This window comes from Gnatocerus cornutus, chromosome 2 (genome assembly GCF_029298725.1).
Source record: "Gnatocerus cornutus isolate USDA-ARS CGAHR chromosome 2, icGnaCorn1.1, whole genome shotgun sequence".
Lineage (NCBI taxonomy): Eukaryota > Metazoa > Arthropoda > Insecta > Coleoptera > Tenebrionidae > Gnatocerus > Gnatocerus cornutus.
This window is the reverse complement of record NC_142234.1, coordinates 7,692,816-7,709,621: the sequence shown is the minus strand read 5'-3', so window position 1 is coordinate 7,709,621 and position 16,806 is coordinate 7,692,816. Positions and strand designations below refer to the sequence as shown.

At 33.6% G+C, this 16,806-nt stretch overlaps 5 protein-coding genes across 9 annotated transcripts; 3 read left to right on the top strand and 2 right to left on the bottom strand.

Annotated features, from left to right (window-relative positions):
* Positions 1–1,561: 1,561 nt before the first annotated feature.
* LOC148178496 (uncharacterized) lies at positions 1,562–6,065 on the top strand. 3 transcript variants are annotated; one of them, XM_088031370.1, is made up of 6 exons: positions 1,562–1,761; positions 4,075–4,102; positions 4,161–4,265; positions 4,428–4,567; positions 4,618–4,819; positions 5,156–6,065. In XM_088031370.1, the coding sequence occupies exons 1-6, from the start codon at positions 1,611–1,613 to the stop codon at positions 5,307–5,309; spliced, it is 780 nt and encodes a 259-aa protein (XP_087887496.1). In that variant the 5' UTR covers positions 1,562–1,610; the 3' UTR covers positions 5,310–6,065. The 3 variants fall into 3 exon arrangements, with proteins under 3 accessions (XP_087887496.1, XP_087887497.1, XP_087887498.1); XM_088031371.1 differs by lacking the exon at positions 4,161–4,265 and having other exon boundaries at positions 1,571–1,761; XM_088031372.1 differs by lacking the exons at positions 1,562–1,761; positions 4,075–4,102 and having other exon boundaries at positions 4,153–4,265; positions 4,316–4,567.
* A 119-nt stretch (positions 6,066–6,184) lies between these two features.
* On the top strand, positions 6,185–8,081 carry TRAM (translocating chain-associated membrane protein 1). The gene is made up of 8 exons (XM_088031368.1): positions 6,185–6,399; positions 6,456–6,643; positions 6,732–6,896; positions 6,947–7,275; positions 7,324–7,433; positions 7,482–7,665; positions 7,714–7,823; positions 7,871–8,081. Exons 2-8 carry the CDS (start codon positions 6,515–6,517, stop codon positions 7,954–7,956), a joined length of 1,113 nt encoding a protein of 370 aa, XP_087887494.1. The 5' UTR covers positions 6,185–6,399; positions 6,456–6,514; the 3' UTR covers positions 7,957–8,081.
* Positions 8,082–8,124: 43 nt separating this feature from the next.
* On the bottom strand, positions 8,125–9,401 carry LOC148178494 (cytochrome c oxidase assembly protein COX18, mitochondrial). The gene is made up of 4 exons (XM_088031369.1): positions 8,919–9,401; positions 8,598–8,870; positions 8,441–8,551; positions 8,125–8,392 (listed from the first exon to the last, which is right to left on the bottom strand). Exons 1-4 carry the CDS (start codon positions 9,384–9,386, stop codon positions 8,201–8,203), a joined length of 1,044 nt encoding a protein of 347 aa, XP_087887495.1. The 5' UTR covers positions 9,387–9,401; the 3' UTR covers positions 8,125–8,200.
* A 116-nt stretch (positions 9,402–9,517) lies between these two features.
* On the top strand, positions 9,518–13,040 carry gcl (germ cell-less). The gene is made up of 7 exons (XM_088031366.1): positions 9,518–10,072; positions 10,120–10,340; positions 11,000–11,151; positions 11,205–11,508; positions 11,556–11,757; positions 11,978–12,196; positions 12,241–13,040. Exons 1-7 carry the CDS (start codon positions 9,942–9,944, stop codon positions 12,452–12,454), a joined length of 1,443 nt encoding a protein of 480 aa, XP_087887492.1. The 5' UTR covers positions 9,518–9,941; the 3' UTR covers positions 12,455–13,040.
* Positions 13,041–13,129: 89 nt separating this feature from the next.
* On the bottom strand, positions 13,130–16,797 carry LOC148178492 (uncharacterized). Of its 3 annotated transcripts, none has more exons than XM_088030402.1 (4): positions 16,310–16,797; positions 16,076–16,261; positions 15,598–16,027; positions 13,130–15,384 (listed from the first exon to the last, which is right to left on the bottom strand). In XM_088030402.1, exons 1-4 carry the CDS (start codon positions 16,448–16,450, stop codon positions 13,736–13,738), a joined length of 2,406 nt encoding a protein of 801 aa, XP_087886528.1. In that variant the 5' UTR covers positions 16,451–16,797; the 3' UTR covers positions 13,130–13,735. The 3 variants fall into 3 exon arrangements, with proteins under 3 accessions (XP_087886528.1, XP_087886529.1, XP_087886527.1); XM_088030403.1 differs by having other exon boundaries at positions 13,130–15,372; XM_088030401.1 differs by having other exon boundaries at positions 13,130–16,027.
* Positions 16,798–16,806: the final 9 nt, after the last annotated feature.

Genomic DNA, 16,806 nt, shown 5'->3' with positions numbered 1-16,806 from the left:
CGCTCATTTGCTGCGTGTTCAAATCTTGATAAAGCGCAAAATCTTTTTCATAGCGATAGAATATTTTCTAAAATAAAAATTTCTAGTTGTAAAATAAAATTCGCTTTGCTCATGAGGACTTCGTCCGAATTTCAAAACGTATCCAAAAATTAAAAAAAAACCTTATGTTTAGTCACAGCATAGACAATTAAGCTAGGTTTAACGATTTGTGAGTCGCAGATTGGAAGGCTTTAATTCTCTTATTCTCTGCTAGATGGCAGGTTTTTATTAACTAATATTAACAATGTGCACAATCGTAGATGGGAAGCGTAATACTTGGTTCAGAAATGAAAATCTATTTTGAGGTATTTAAAAACAAGAGCTCTTATTTGTCTAATATTTTTACCAGTCGCCATTCCGACCGGTGAATTTTTCGCATGCGCCAATGTATTGGTCTAGAAGTAAATATTTTGGGGTGACTCAAAACAAGGAATTCTGTAAGGTTTTTTGGGTGCTTTTAACGTAATTAGGTTTGATTTTGGATGATTTACAACAGTTTCCTCATTTGTCCAATTTCTGATGGGCTATTTATTGATTTACAACAAGAAAAGAAACTTTTGAGTATTTTTTGCTCGCATTAAAAATTATTATTTTTGAAGGATTTTGTCTTTTTCGGTTGTTAACTTTTGGGAAAACAGCTAAATTTGTAGGATTTTGCCTTGATTTTTAAGACGCCAAATGCCCTGGTTTGTTTTGTAAGGCGCCTCTTTGATTTGGTGTTGTTTTTCCTTTTTATTGCTTGCGCCAAATGGCTTGGTCCAGAAATACAAAGCCATTTGGAATGTCGATAAACAACGGATTTTGAAAGTTTTTCAGAGTGCTCTTGAAGTAATTTTGCATTATGTTGGGAGATTTTAACGGTTTTTTCGTGTGCCCAATTTTTGATGATCTACACATATTTGGGTACTTTTAGGGGGGATAAAAATTAATGCTTTTTGAGAGGTTTTATGCCTTTTTTGGTTGTTGACTTTTGGGAAAACAGTATGTGTGCTGAAATGGTCCAACAGAAAAACAGGATTAAAAGACGAATTTTAAGTGTTTTTAAATGGTAACTTTTCTTGGCCGATACCGTATTCATTTTTGTTCTGAAGTAGCCTAACAGAAAAACAGGGTTAAAAGACGGATTTTAAGTATTTTTTAAAGGGAAATTTGTTTGTACGAAACCGTATTCACGTTTGATAAAACAGGATATATTTCTTAAAATTTTGACTTTTTTAAAAAAGGGTGACTTCGAAAAACCGAGCAAAGTCTTTAAAAATTTTAACTTTTCAAAAGTTTCTTTGAAAACCAGGCTAAAAGCATTAAAAATGTGTTGTGTTCTGAGGGGGCCTTATTAGTAGTCCCGTTGAATAAACAATCATTTCCATTAAAAAACACTGCTTATCAATTTTCTGTTTTTACATATTTTTTCGATGCAATCATGTGACATTCAAATGATATCAACTTGAATTGCTAGTGAACATTTCTTTTCATGTATTATTGAAGGAATGTAAAAACAACGTTATCACCTACGTAAGCGTGTCGATGCAATAGTTGTAACCAAAACTTTTCGTTTCATTTTTATCAACGATATGAGTAGAACTTTTACCCGTTCGTTGTACTGGATTGGACACCATCACATGGCCGCTCTTCCTCATCTGAAAATTCATCTCCATCTTCTTCACCACCATCAACTCCATTACAAGATAAATACCGCAGAGTACAAAGACCACAATATCAGAGGTATTCTATGGACTTTTCCAATAAGTATCGCAACCCTCCAAATACGTTTCTGTCATCAATACGGGTGAAATCCACCAACGATGTAAGTTTTCATAATGTTGTGTTGCTTTTGTGCTACTTTATTTTTATTATCCGATTATCGGATTCCTGCAATTTACACGGCATACACGGGCATAGAATATAGAAATACAGATTACCATTACCTCAAGGAACTCAAACCACAAGTAATTCCCAAAATATTTTTTAATTAAATTTAACATTTTATATAACATAATTTCCCACTATTCCGGATCTTAAAAACTACTTGTAAAAAATGTGTTCAGGATCTTCTACATTGCTTTAGATGTTATTACGATTGTAACCACACCGATTATATAAAGAACATGCTATGCTAAACAGTTATTAGAATTACCTTTTTTGTTTTCATTATAATAGGTATTGATTGTACATCTCCATATTCCAAAAGATATATTTCAGTGAATTTACGTCATTGATTTATCTTTTTGCTTAGCGCTTCATAAATGTCTAATTATTACCTTTAATAAATGCATTTGAGATTTTGATCAAGGTTAAGGTGGGGAAAACCATAGCAATTTTTTGCAACCACAAACGCCGATGAACCAATCGATAAAAACTTTTTTTATTATTGAACAAATAGATATTAATCTGGAGGGACTGGTTTTAGAGTTAATACGAAAGAAGTCCTATATTCAAATTTACAATGAAAACTTTGACCAAGGGTTGCGTCTCATTTGCATTTTTTATTGACATAAATGAAGTAACTTTTTTAGCAATTTTCTTAGACCCCTACATTTTCAGGATCTCCACGTTTTTAAGATTTGCAATGTCAATGGCTTCAAATTGAAATTTGATGAAACTTTCAGGTGTTCAGATTTTTATTATTTCAAATAACTCCGAAGTTCTCAGAATGTTTTTCTGATTTTAGGTAAACAATTTCTTACAGTTTCTAAGAAGGTTGTCATCTTAGTGCATTTTCAGATTCCCATTTCAAGTGTTTCAGATTCTCTACTAAAACCAGAAAACCTCGAGTTTATTCTAAAAGATTCTCTCTAGATTTTAGAATTTGAGATTATGCTATTTTGACCCTCTGTTTAGACTCTTTCATTCCTTCAAATAACCTGAAGATCAAAAAACCTGAACTTTATTAGAATCTAAGTTTTTTTCAGAGCGAGAAATCTGAAATTTCAGAATTTAAATGGGGTAAGAAATAGAATCTAGAAATTAAAACTTTAGAATCTGAATAATATTTTCAATGTTAATGTCTTTAAAACCCGCGAATTTGCAAAATTTTCATTGAGAATTCCAGACACTTAAGTCAAGTTAACGGATTTGTATTATTCCTAATTCAGAGAATGAATTTCATTGCTTAGTTGTTATTCTTTCCCACTACTAAAGGTATGCTATGGTATTTGCGTATATTCAAATTTGTCTATTCCGATTACAAGAAATCATACTTTTGTTAACGTAGGTAAATACCGGATTAATTCTGATAGAATATAACGAAAGAAAAGCCAACAATGCACATTTTCCATGGTTATTAAAATAGGCGCTCAACAAAAAGTCCATAGGTATTTCACATGATTAAAGTAGCTTTGAACATGAATAATGGATGTTTCTTGCATTACAATTTTAATCACTTGATTGTTACATGTTTAAAGAAGCATAATTTCAAAGTTATTGCCGATAATTATGTTCTAATTATCTCAGTCGAACAAGAAAATCTAATTAGGAAATATAATGCGTAGGTTTAAGGTTTAAATGGTTAATGACACGTGTTATGATGCGTATGTTAATAATAAAAATATACGTAAATAATGAGTCATAATCTCATGTTTTTGTATAAAAAAAGGTAAAATATTAGTCATATATGTATAAACAAGATGTGGGGACATTCTATGATTTTTGGCATTTATTTGAAAATAGGAAAAATCAAAATAGGGCATTACTTATTCATATTCACAGAGGATACCGGAACTATAAATTATTGTCAGTTAAATTAAATTATGTAACTGATGTTATCTATAAACAATACCAAAGTAGGTATTTTTCCAGACTATTCAACTGTGTCCCCTTAATTTCTAAAAATGTATACCCATTTTGCCTCCAAATCCCCATACAAAACATAGTTGTTCAACTACAACAAAAATATATTTATACAAGACACTGATTTGTTTAGTACACTCTTAGTCATCCTCCACTTGTTAATTTTTTACCTAAAATATCCACAAACTGATTGTCATCCCGCCTGGGAAGTACGGATTAGTCGGTGATTTTACTCAATACATTTCACAGCATCTCCAATTCCATTGCATAACAACAGGTACGTACGCCGCTTTTTTTGTTAACTGTAAACGATTTTCAAAGAATAATAAATAAAGTGGGGATAGCAAAGCTAAAACATTTCAAGTTCATCATCGGTGCGATCACAATGGGTGTCCGAAACGTATTTCTTCTGCTAACACTAGTTGCTTCTGCTTTATCATGTAAGTATTTTTAATTTCACACCACATTGTCTGGACTAACCCTTTAACAGATGCAGGAGAATTCGTTCCGAAATCATACTATGTTATTGACCGCAATGGACACAAATCCGATGTTGTCTACTTTAGAAGCAAAAGAGCTGTAGAATTATTTCCTCTTTTAAGAATGAAACGTGGCGGATCATCAGCGTCCTCTCAAAGTTCCGCGAAGGCTTCGTCTTCTAGCAGTAGCAACAGCGGCGGGGGTGGTGGTGGAATCGACGGTGGATATGGTGGAGGAGCGCCTTTATATACCGGAGGACACGGTATGTATACGAAAAAAAATCTTTCAAATTTTAACTGTTTTTTTTTTTAGGATACAACCCTAGTTTTGCCGATGGTGGATTTATTCCAGGCTTTGATCCCAGCTTCTTCAATTTTGCCGGCGACGGCGCTGGAGGTGGCGGTAACGGAGGTTTCTCTCGTTCGTTCGCTAGCTCAAGTTCTAGTAGTTCGTCCGGGGGTGGTAACGGACAAGGATTTGGTGGAGTTGGAGGCGGACCTGATGGACATAACATGTGAGTGGAGATTTTTGTGAATTTCATTGTGGTTGAGTTAATCAAACGTAACAACCGGAGGTATAAATTTTATGACTTCAGAATTATTTTCATTGAACAACTCATAGAAGTGAAGGTTACTAAATGTGTTTGGATGATTAAAAATGTATTTGTGGAATATTTGCAATATTTGGCAAAAGCAAACAAAGTAGAATGGTTAAACATATTAGTTTAATAATCTAATTTAATTAGGAAATTGAGATAACCAGTTTAGTGGTTTTTAAAAAGATTAGTTATCGAGTTTTTTCAATATCCGGTTACATTACATTGACTCATTGCATGATGCTTTTGTTTTAGCCCAACATTGTTCTCCCGTTTCGGTGAAGACACTGGCACTGGCGTGAAAGTTTCCAGTAATGCTGCTGGACCAAGAGGAGCTTTCAGTTCTAGTTCTTCCTCTATCGATGGCGATGGAAAAATTACTTACTCTGTTAAGTCCGGAAAATACTAAGATTACAAAATATGATAAATATATTACAGCTACTTGATGAAAAAAGTATTTAATTATAATTATTTAGATAGACAAGTTTATATTTCGATTAAGTACCTAATTTGAGGTGATTTCTGGGGAAAATAATGAGTATTGTTTACTAATTATCATAAATAATGAAATGCCCCTATTTTATTTAACTAAAAAAGAACAAGGAATAAAAAAAATGAATTACATAAGACAAAAAGTAATAAAAATTATAAGCTTTTCTAATATGTAAAAACATTTATTAAGTATCTGTTTATTTTTCTTATTAGTACATCTATAGTTTTAGTAATAAAATTCACAAAAAAATTTGGGCTATTACAGATACCATTGGGAGCTAAGAGCTGAAATATTTATTTAAAAAAAGTTAAAATAATTTCCTGGCTTTTAGGCATCAAACAGTTCTCCCAAGATACATTTTCTAGGCAACACTTGTTTTCTTATTTTCCCATTCACATCAACGAGTTAAAATTATAAGGATTTTCTATTCCTTTTGGGAAATAAATAATTATACAATTATTATAGACATAATCACTTGGAATGTAATAAGAATGGAATTTTAATGTCAAATTTATTTGCCATTCTATTGTGATTACATTGGCATTACTTATTGTTAGAATGGCAAAGAGAACATACAGTCGCCTTCAAAATATTTGCTGAGCTCTGAATCATCTCATTTGTGTTTATTTAGTTGCTAAAAGTAAGCAAAAAATAAAAACAAATCAATAACTGTCTTAATTTTCTATTCATCGCTCTCAAATCACACTGGAAGATAAAAAATAATCATTAACTGTTTTAAATTTACCGCGGCTTCATCGCTCTAGCCAGCGTCAAAAATCAAACTCTTATTTTGACATTTGACAGTTTGCCATCAAAATTGACAGTTGACGTTTCTTCCAAAATAGAAAAATCGACAAACTCCCTGCCTTTTGCCTGCATACGTAAATTGTATCGACGTCGACGATTACGTTGTCTACGTGTCCGAGTATCAGTTAGAATTTCCACAACAGTTGTACACCATTCCTCACCTGAGCTGTTGCCTGAGTGCGGATGTCAGACCGTTATAGTGAGTTCTCTTTTGATTTTTTTCTCATTTTCTGAAGTAAAACTTCTGAATTTTAGCATAAGAGTGTAGAATTGTTAAGAAATTATTAAAATTCGTGAGACATTAATATAAAAAAATGGTGAAACCGGTCAGGAAAAATTCGAATAAGAATCCCCCAATTTTGAGCCATGAATTTATCATTCAAAATCATGCTGATATTGTGTCCTGCGTTGCGATGGTGTTCGTGGTCGGACTTATGGTTCAGGTAAATATTTTTTTGAGAGATTTTTGTCATTATTATTAATAGAAAAGTCTCACATATGTTTATGAAATCGATGTTTTTTTTTTTGTAGGCTACTTCACCTCTAGCTTCAGTTTTTATTGCACTTCAGCATAATGTAACTGAAGCAGGTGAAATTCCTCTGTATAGCCCAGGTATTAAAGATTGGGCAGCTGTATTTTTCTACAGTTTGATATGTATTGTCATCCACGCCATCATCCAAGAATATGCTCTAGATGTGAATACATAATTTTTTACTGCTACAAAATAATAATTTTTTACTTACAGAAAATTTCCAAAAAACTGCATTTATCAAAGTCTAAACTAGCCGTCTTTTCCAATAGCGGACAACTGGCCGTTTTTTATCTTATTTCGTCGTTTTGGGGCATTGACATTGTTCTAAAGGAACATTATTTGCCTGAAATTGCGAGATTGTGGTCTGATTATCCAGCACCTATGCCTTTCCTTGTTAAATTGTACATAATTATACAATTAGCCTACAGTCTTCATGAATTGCCTGAACTGTACTTCCAAAGAGTAAAGCGTGAAGAGTATTCATCCAGAGCCGTCCAAAGCGTCGCAACTTTACTTCTTGTGGCCATTCCTTACTTTTTGAAGTAACTACTAATCTAACTAATGTAATTTGAACTAATTCTTATTTCTAGCTTCAATCGCTTATTGGTTTGCCTAGTATTGTTCCACCATGGATCAGAATTATTTTATCACATTTCACAGCTTATCCAGACTGTTGATAAGGATGAGAAGTTTTCAAAAGGTAACAATTGTGGGAGCTTTAGAACTTGATAACACATTTTTTATTTAGGAGCGAGATTGATTTCAAGCATTCTACAAATTTTGGCGCGTCTTGGAAGCATTATTTTGGCAGTTTTGACTTTGTGGTATGGTTTAGCATTGGGAGAACAATTACCACTTGATATTCAGAATGGTTATTTCAATACACCCGCCGTGCGTCTTTCAGTTCTAGGTCTGATACTAGCTTTGCAAATGTAAGAGTCAAATTTTACGTTTTGTGATGATATTTATGAGTTTTCTAGGTATTTGACTATTAATGTCATCAATCAAGAGATTGCCCGCTCCCGTGAAAATAAAGCATACACTACTATTCCTAAGCCGAAAGTGCAAAAGAAGGAAAAATCCAAGAAAAGTATGTTGCTTGCTTTTTGTTGGTGTTTTTACAATTTTAAATTTTAGGCAAAAAAGTAGACAATGAGTCCGATCTTCCAGAAGTTGACCAAAATACCAATAAGACTTTGAGACACAAACAGAAAGTTAAATAAGTTAATAAGTTTTATTATTATGCTTTCTTTTTTACATGTACATGTAATAAAACCAGACTTTACTGCTGGCTTTGTTACGCCTGTTTGTTTTCTACATAAAAATAAAATCGTCATTTTTTTTCGGAGCGCTTTGTTTTCTTTCACTTCCATTTTTTACATACAAAAACCTTTAAAGGAACTTAAATTTTTATTGCGACATTCACCGGGTTTTGTCAATATAACAAATACAAATTCAATTCAATTCTCAAGATAACTTAAATTTATTAGATAACGATGTAAATTTATGCCTAAATCCCGCCACCATATGTTGATAAGGCTGCTCAAGTTCGCTTGGCGTCTGCGGGATTTTACATAATCTTCTAAACTTGGGCGAAACAAGAACTAGATTTTGTACAAATCCAAAGGCACTTGATGTCGTCCAGTACAAAACAACACACTAAAATGAACAGAATTATTACAATTTTTATCGTTATTAAATCCTTACAGATGGTACAGATGCTGCTATAGGAATCAACATAATACTGATCCCTCTAAAAAAATTTGTTAAATATCTTTGGAGTTTAGTTGGCACAGTTACTTTTGATAGAGTTTGCATCTAAAAATCAGCTTTAGAAAATGAAAATAAAAGCAAAATAAATTACTTCAATTATGCCTAAATTCAATAGACCAAAACTAATTGGAAGTATTAGAGAAGAATCAACTTCCACCAAATTAGGTATCCAACCAAAACCTCCAACACTTAATTCAGTGAAAGTTAGCTGAGCTTGAAAGTCTTGATGCGGTAACATATAGACCAAGTTTCTAAGACTAACGGACAGGGAGACCCATAACGGTATTTGGAAAAAGACTAGCAGGGTTGTTTTGAAAGGGTGGCAGTTTTCCCTCACTATTAAAGCATTCCATTGCTTCCTAATCTACAACAGGAACTCATAAATCTAGTCAGAAATCACGGAAAAATTTACAGATCTCCTAAAAGTTATCCTTGCAGTCTTCTCATCCCAGTTGTACATCCTAACTGCAACTGAAGTCTCTTTTTTTAATTCTTTAGCGATCTCATCCATCTCCAATTTCACTGTCTCTAGTTTTGCTAAAATATAACTCTGGTAAATCGCCAGTGGTATTGTAACGCTACAGCGCAACATAATGGTGGTACACATTATGGTAGCCCACCATGGTAATCCTGTAACATCATGCATGTTGAGCAAAAATTTCTGACAGTATTCCACTGGGGTGCTTTCTGATATTGTCTTAAAAAACCCACTCTGAGTCTTCGCGAGCGAGTCAATTGTTGACTGCAAAGAGAAATTTCTTCGTTGTGGTGATAAATAAATCGTACGATTCATCCGGTTGTGAAAACATCTCTGACAGGCAAAAGAACATAACCTAAACTCTTCTTTATGCAGTCTTCTGAGGATATTCATAGAGTACATGTTTACTTAGTTGCGGCACACCTATTTTAGTTCCTGGTCACATATCGTAAGAGAAGACCATAAAACAGATTTATTTTGGGAGATGACATAACCATAACCTATGTACCTGTCAAAATTAATCGAAATTTGTTTATATTGCCATGGTAAAGTAGGAATCATTCTTACCACGGGTCAGTGGCGGAGCCCAGCTGTCTAGGCGTCATGTGCAGAAATTAAAAAACTAAAAAACTGGTAACGAAACAGGGAGCCCATTTGCATGAAATCATTCTTGTAATTAAGTTAGATAAACCACCGGTAATGATGAGTTTCTTCGGAACATAAATTCGTTGCTGAAGGTCAAACAGACGAGCCGCTTCTGGTGTCAATTGCGAAAGAGAGAAAGTTTTCTGCAATTTTATTGTCATAACCCAATTTTGCGACTTTGACAAGAAGTGCGTTTGAATGTTTTTTGATATTTTTTCTCGCGATGTGACTAGTGATCACGCTTTATCACTGCAATGACTATTTGAACTTTTTATTGATTCAATTTAAAATCACTTTGGTGTAACGTTTATAATGGGGATTAATACCAGCCTTTTTGTGGATAATGTAGCAAATTACATTTCTGGAAGGAAAAGAAAGCACTCAGACAGTGAAGACGACGAGATTAACAAAGTTATAGACATTGCTTTACATACTCCAAAGAAGTAAGTCTAATTGAGATGTGTTGTAAAAATTTTAACTTTCTGTGCAGGAAAAAACTTGTCACCACAGCACAGTATATCTATCAAGCTTTATTTGAAGAAGGAAAAAATTCTGATATTACAGTATGTGCCTTAGGAGAAGAATTCTATTTACATAAGATATATTTGTGTCAGAGCCCTTATTTTGCAAGTATGTTTGGAGGATCATGGCTGGAGGCTACAAAAAAATATGTTCACATTGATGTGGTGGATCCTCTTATTACAATTGATTGTAAGTGTACTGTCCATTCTGTTATAACAATTTATATAAATACTAAGACCTTTCTTTAGTATAGTATAGCAAAGTTCTTTCCAAAGTTGAAAAAAGTAAAGGGTATCACTTACAAAAAGATTGAATTGTATTTCTAGCAAATCAGAGATCAATTTACAAAGGACTACCAAATTTTGAATCAAAGTTACCCTAGGTTTTTTTTATTAACGTCAGACTGACATATATTATTTTGTAAAATTGGCGTAGTTGCTTCCTAATTGTGAACATAAATTTATTTGCCGCACAATAAAGCTATAATTATTGTGGCGATTACATGTCTGTATTGATTCATATTATGATTATTTTGAACATTTATTGAAATTTTGTTTTTTCTGCTTTTTGCAAAACAAATTTGCACTACTGTTTCATTTTCTTATCGACGCCACTGATTTTAAATTTCAAATGTGACAAATTTTTCGTATGGTCGAAAGACTACTTGGATTTTTGCAAAATTTAAAACTGGACGATTTTGTAACTTTGTAACTTTTATCAAACGAACAAAAAAAAATACGAATTTCAAGATAGTTTAACATTAGTTTATACATGGGGTAATGTTACTTAACACCTTGTGTATTAATTTTCTACTCACATAAGTCACTGTAACATGTTCTCTATTCTAGCCCTAAAAGTAGTATTTGGATCCCTTTACAACTGCGAAATTATCCTGAACCCCATGCAGATAGTTTCGATTTTAGCGACAGCTACAATGTTTCAACTTGACGGACTAATAGAAAAATGTACAGAAGTTATGATGGAAACAATAAACCCAAAAGTAAATTCAGCCCATTGCTCCCAGGATGTAATTTATCATTTATATTTTTTCAGAGTTCTTTAGAATATTATAACGCATCATGCCAGTATGGTGATAAGAAGTTACAAGAAGTGTGTTTTAGATGGTTTCTAGTTAATTTAATGACGTATTACTTTAATAACCCCGTTGGAAATCTAAGAAGCATTCCAATACCACTAATGGCGAAGTTGATAGCGCATCCGGATTTGTTTGTGATGCAAACTGAATATTCCATTTACGTGTTACTGAAATATTGGATTTATGTCCTCACACATCCTGACATTAGTGAAGAAGCGCCCACAAGCAGAGAAGTTAACAATTTTTTCTGTGTCAGAAAAAGTACCTTGTTGTCATCTTTTGATTTTATAGTAACGAGTTTTCTTTAGATGAAAAGCCATTTCTTTTATCTGATGAAGGGCGACAGTTTCTGGTGGCGTTCCAAGGTTTGCGTATACCAAACTTAATTTCACATCAAATGGACATTGAATTGATTATTCATGATAACATTATACCACCAAACTGGCTGAGTCCTGTAGTTCTACAACAGTGGAAGCAGGTTTTAAGAGTAAACCAAAACGACGATAAAGGGTAAGGAGTTTGTGGGATCAAGAGTGTAAAGAAATGACTCGATCAGAAATTACTCAAGAAGGCAGTGGTTCTATTTATAAAAACAATTTCTAACACGATATTGTAGTTGCGTTAATTTGTTCCGTTTTCTCAATAAATAATTAATTTGTTGGTAATTGTATAAGTTCTACGTACGATACACAAGTTCGGCAAGCTAATTGAATCTACGTTTTTCTTCTAGACCAAGTGAAGTTTCTGATGAAGTGTTTTTGGAAACGAGCTTAAGATGTGGTAGAGTTTTACCTTTAAACGAACGTCACGTTTGGAGGTGGACAGGCTTTCATTTCGGAATTGACTTACTCATGATTACGGACGGGTACTTTCTTTCAGTTAGGAGGAATCATAGGACAGAACATGAACAATTGTTAAGTTTTCAGACAATAAGGCATATAGCTATAAGGTAAAACGAACGTGTTGAGTTTCATTATTAATGTTCGTTTTCAGGGTAACTGTTGTGAAGTTAAACGAGCAGAGGCAAATTATTTATTCCAAACAATCGGATATTAAAAAAATTGCACTGGCTAAGGGGGAAGAGTCGAAAATTTTAGAACTTGATAAGGACGTAGAATATCCAATCATCGTATCAGCAAACATTTTGTACACATCTCCTGATTCACAAGAGTCAGTTCAAGAAGAAGTAATTCAAACAATTTCATAATTTGTTAAGTGACTATTATTGGTGTTGTAAAACATCCCTGTGCAGCCATAAGTATGAGATTTTAATTAGTGAATTAAATCCATTTACTGTTCCAATTCCACAAGCATTTAATTAAAGTGATAGCAGAATTATGTTTTGTAAAGTATTTTGTTTTCTATGTTATGGAGGCTTTTGTTGTTTATGGGATTATAATTATTATTGAACAATTTTTTAAGCTTTTGTAATGCGGTTCTTATAACTAGACGTTTCACCGAGATAAGCTATTTGCATAATATATATAAACAATTGATTTTAGTATTAACAATATAAAGAGATTAATATAAAAACTAAATGTTATAACTTTAAAACATTAGCTGTTTTGTTCAGTTATATAATTTCTATTTCTTAAAAAAATGTTCATTTTGTTGAAAAACAAAGTCTGAGAAGGATGTATACTTGGTTGAAATATTTTTCATATCTACACATGCTAAGTTAGTTACCATTAATTAAAACTGATTTGTAAGACTAAAATTAGTTCTAATATGTGGAAGTGCTCTTATTAATAACTAGTCAATACACTCGTCATCAGAATAAAAATTTCATCGTAGATATGGTTTTTTATTTGTTCCTCTACTTTTTTATAGAACTATTTACCAGTTCCTGAAACTTGATGGAAAAATTTAAAACCACAAAAACTACTAAATATAATGTTTATTCACGTCATAAACCTGTTACATGATTATTTACATACAATATAATATATACTACGACTTTATGCTAATTTTACAAAAATTCAAAATTACGTTTAGCATAATAGGAAATGACTTAATCTAAACATGAAAATAATAACTGAAGTTTGTTGTAAATACTGAAAAAACTATACACCAAATGCTTTGTTATTCCAAATAAGATTTGATTTGTTCATTTGACTACTTGCTAGTGAAGAGAATTTTTAAATTTTGTAACATTTAGTGAGTATTACCACCTTATAAATAAATTGTGTAACGAAATATGTATCTAAAACAGAATAAATCTTCATACTGCCATCCAACGACGAGAAGTAAATTAGAAATGTAAAGTGAACATCAAAGTATATTTTTAGGTCTAAATATACTACTATACATTACGTATTTATATCACAAATAAATAAAAACAATGGCCATTTGTCAATATGTATAGATATTTTTTTAACTTGTACTTATTTGATAAAAACTATTAAATATAATAAAAGCGTTTATGTTGTATATTATAGTAAAATCCTAATTTACTCTTCCCCTGTGGAATGCGCAGCACTGTTAAAATTTACTCGGGATGACTATAAAATATATGTGAACTATATGCGGCTTCTGTTCCAAAGCGTTTTTTGCAAAAAGGACATGGGTACTTTGAACCTTCACATTGGTTCTTTTTATGAAAATAAAGATGAGATTTGTTAGAAAATGCTTCCCAACAACTGGAACATTTGTAGGACTTATCAGAATCACATAAATTGTTTGGGGTACTACTTGCAGAAGGAGTAGGCTGTCTTTCGGGAGATCTGTTGGCTTTTATCGTTAAATGAGGATTATTCTGAACCAGCTTCATTATGTTGGGATTAATGGTGGCTTTTTGATTCGGATTTTTTGAAATAGGAGTTATACTAACAGTTCCTATTGAGTTGTAGTTTTGTTCAGATTCATGAATTTGAACTTCAGGTTCCAAAGGCTCTTGTTTAATGTATCCAGAGAAATTTTGAACTTTTTCTTCTTTAAATGTGGGCTTAGGTCTGGTGGTCATTGTAGGGGTTTTGTTTGCGTTATTTTCACCCTTGTGAATTCTCATATGACTGTTCCTAGAGTAGATAGTTGGGAACGGTGTGTTACAAATAAAACAGACAAAACTTTGTTGATTCTGAGACGTTTCTTTCCCTCCGCCGCCTCCTCCTCCTCCTCCTCCACCTGCACCTTCAGAAACCGTTTCGTCTCGATAAGTACCAGTTTCCTTCACGCAGAGTCTTACTGGTCGTCCAGCTGAAGAAACAGATTCCCCGTTGCTATTGTACTTTGGAGAAAATTTGTTTCGATTTTGAGGAAACTGATTATAATCACAATTTTTACTATGGATATTAAATTCGTCCAGTTTGAAGAACACTTTATAACATTTTCTACAAAAATAGGCTTGATTCGAGGTTTTGGCTGAGGTTTGAGGTGTTTTTTGCGAATTCAGAACTGGTTTCTCTTCATCAGAGTCCATCTTTTCTTCTTTTATTGTAACGTTGCTCTGTAAAGTTTTGCGTTGAAAACTTCGAACTTTAATTGTTCCAAGCTTAGAATTTGGTTCATATTCATTATCGGATATAATCTTCGCTACAATCTTCTTGACTTTATCTGGCTGGATGACGCGAGGGACGAAATTGTTTAATTTGCTCGCGGCGTAGATTTTCGTCGACAGAGGGTCTCCCCGGTCTTCATGTTCCTTAACGTGTTCGTCAAATCTGTGTCTTTGTTTGTTGAAGCGCATGCCACAATAACGACATGTGTAGTAACATGCTAGAGAGAAATAGTGAGATTCTATGGCCCAGTTGTCCTTGAAGCTGTATCTGCACAATGCGCAGAATTTCTTGTTTACCCCTCCGATTTTCATGGATTTGTAGAACGCTTTCCTTTCTTCTTTGGAGTATTCTGAGAGAGAAATGTCGTTGACGGTTGGTTTACCACTGACCAAGACGATTTCGCCGGCTACTTTGTGTTCTTGTGGGACTTCTATTCCAACGGGAATTAAGAGACTTTCAGCGGGAGGTCGGGGGGGTTCTTCACACTCAGTGACATCGATTTCTTCTTCACATTCGATTTCGTCGTAACTGTTCAACCATTTGTTACGAGTATGGGCATCATCTCTGGATTCGTGCCATAGAGTAGGGCAATCTACCTTCTCTCCTAATTCAATATTAATGTGCTCTACTTCATGTAGAGCTAACAATTTAGTATTTTTAAACTTTTCCTTACAATATGTACATTGAGGTTCGTACGACTTTTCGTAAAAATCGTCAGGTTCATGATCTGGTACAATTGTTTTATTTACCACATTTAAGGCTAATTTCATTAAACTTAAAGGATAATACCTATGATCAGTCTCCCTACTGTACAAATCTCGAAAAGTCTTCATCTCCTGCAACTCTTTCTCACCTTGATTCATCTTCAAGCTCAAAATCACAGAACTATCCAATCTACGCCTTTTCACTCTCTGTGTGTCCTCACTGTCAGATTCAAACGACTCCACCTCACTGTGATATTCTTCATAGCACTGAGAACTTTCAGTATTGGTAAACTCTGTTAAACTACTACAAAGAGAGTCATCAAGTTCATGATAAAAAGCTTGACTCCGCCGCCGACGACTTCGCCCAGTTTTCTCCCCATCTGCCTGCGTCACCACTTTATTACTGCTCAGAGAGTCAGCTATGGCTTTATGCAGTTCAGCACACAACTCAACTTCACTGTTAATAATGTTTGAGTCAAAATAAGTTGACTTGCAGTTGATGCATGAAATTGTGAGGTCATCTGTACATGTAGCTATGTTGCACAGTTGAGGAATGTTGTTTGAATGTATCACATCATTCTACAATTTAACAGTTAAAAAAAAGAAGACAATAAAGAGTGAGGTTACCAAGTCATTATCTTCACAAGACAAGTACAACTGTACGCGCTTGTCGTCTGTAATTTCATTATTTTGGAGATGTTTCTTATGCCTATTAGCTGTCGCCAGGCTGATCTTCTTAAACTTATAAAACGTCTCCAAAGTGTTGAAGCATCCATCACAAATTTGCTTAGATAAAGGATCTGTTCTGTAGATCTGGAACAGGTAATGTTAAACGATGAAGCAAACATGCAAAACACTTACAATCAGGGGTAAACATTCCTTGATAAGATGCAGGATTTGTTGTCCCTCGTTGCTTTTAGAGAAAACACTGAACATTTTCTCTTTACTTTCATCGCAAAGTCGACAAGCATCACTGCGCGGAGACGAATCCATCGTGTGCATCTTATTTACAACTTTGTTCCAACAAACTTATCAGGTTAGAAAACACTCGGTGATGCATTGAAATAAACGTAATTTCCATTTTTTTAAACAAAACGCCGACAAATTGACATGTTAACCATGTCGTCCGCCATTTTTAATGTTATTTTGAAGAGTCGGCAGACGGTAGGAGTCGCTGTTTTCTTAGAACATTTGGCCTACGCGCTCTACCAATCAGAAAGCGAGGTGGAGGGTAGATTAGATAACAAATAAAATATAACGCAGATCTAGATTACAAATGAACTCACGTTCTTGAATTTCTTGGCTTTTGATGTTTTTTAAGCAAACACCAAACATCTGCGCTTTGGTTTAAAGACGCT

Excerpts from the sequence above, each read along its gene's own strand:
- LOC148178496 (XM_088031370.1), top strand. The coding sequence starts at position 1,611 with ATGAGTAGAACTTTTACCCGTTCGTTGTACTGGATTGGACACCATCAC. Across the intron at positions 4,103-4,160 it reads ATTCCATTGCATAACAACAG|TGGGGATAGCAAAGCTAAAA; the intron begins GTACGTACGCCG and ends TAATAAATAAAG. Across the intron at positions 4,568-4,617 it reads TTTATATACCGGAGGACACG|GATACAACCCTAGTTTTGCC; the intron begins GTATGTATACGA and ends TTTTTTTTTTAG.
- TRAM (XM_088031368.1), top strand. The coding sequence starts at position 6,515 with ATGGTGAAACCGGTCAGGAAAAATTCGAATAAGAATCCCCCAATTTTG. Across the intron at positions 7,276-7,323 it reads GCCATTCCTTACTTTTTGAA|CTTCAATCGCTTATTGGTTT; the intron begins GTAACTACTAAT and ends TCTTATTTCTAG. Across the intron at positions 7,434-7,481 it reads GGATGAGAAGTTTTCAAAAG|GAGCGAGATTGATTTCAAGC; the intron begins GTAACAATTGTG and ends TTTTTTATTTAG.
- gcl (XM_088031366.1), top strand. The coding sequence starts at position 9,942 with ATGGGGATTAATACCAGCCTTTTTGTGGATAATGTAGCAAATTACATT. Across the intron at positions 10,073-10,119 it reads GCTTTACATACTCCAAAGAA|GAAAAAACTTGTCACCACAG; the intron begins GTAAGTCTAATT and ends CTTTCTGTGCAG. Across the intron at positions 12,197-12,240 it reads ATAAGGCATATAGCTATAAG|GGTAACTGTTGTGAAGTTAA; the intron begins GTAAAACGAACG and ends GTTCGTTTTCAG.
- LOC148178494 (XM_088031369.1), bottom strand. The coding sequence starts at position 9,386 with ATGTACTCTATGAATATCCTCAGAAGACTGCATAAAGAAGAGTTTAGG. Across the intron at positions 8,871-8,918 it reads GGATAACTTTTAGGAGATCT|ATTAGGAAGCAATGGAATGC; the intron begins GTAAATTTTTCC and ends TTCCTGTTGTAG. Across the intron at positions 8,552-8,597 it reads TGAATTTAGGCATAATTGAA|ATGCAAACTCTATCAAAAGT; the intron begins GTAATTTATTTT and ends GCTGATTTTTAG.
- LOC148178492 (XM_088030401.1), bottom strand. The coding sequence starts at position 16,450 with ATGCACACGATGGATTCGTCTCCGCGCAGTGATGCTTGTCGACTTTGC. Across the intron at positions 16,262-16,309 it reads AGGAATGTTTACCCCTGATT|ATCTACAGAACAGATCCTTT; the intron begins GTAAGTGTTTTG and ends TACCTGTTCCAG. Across the intron at positions 16,028-16,075 it reads CTTGTGAAGATAATGACTTG|AATGATGTGATACATTCAAA; the intron begins GTAACCTCACTC and ends GTTAAATTGTAG.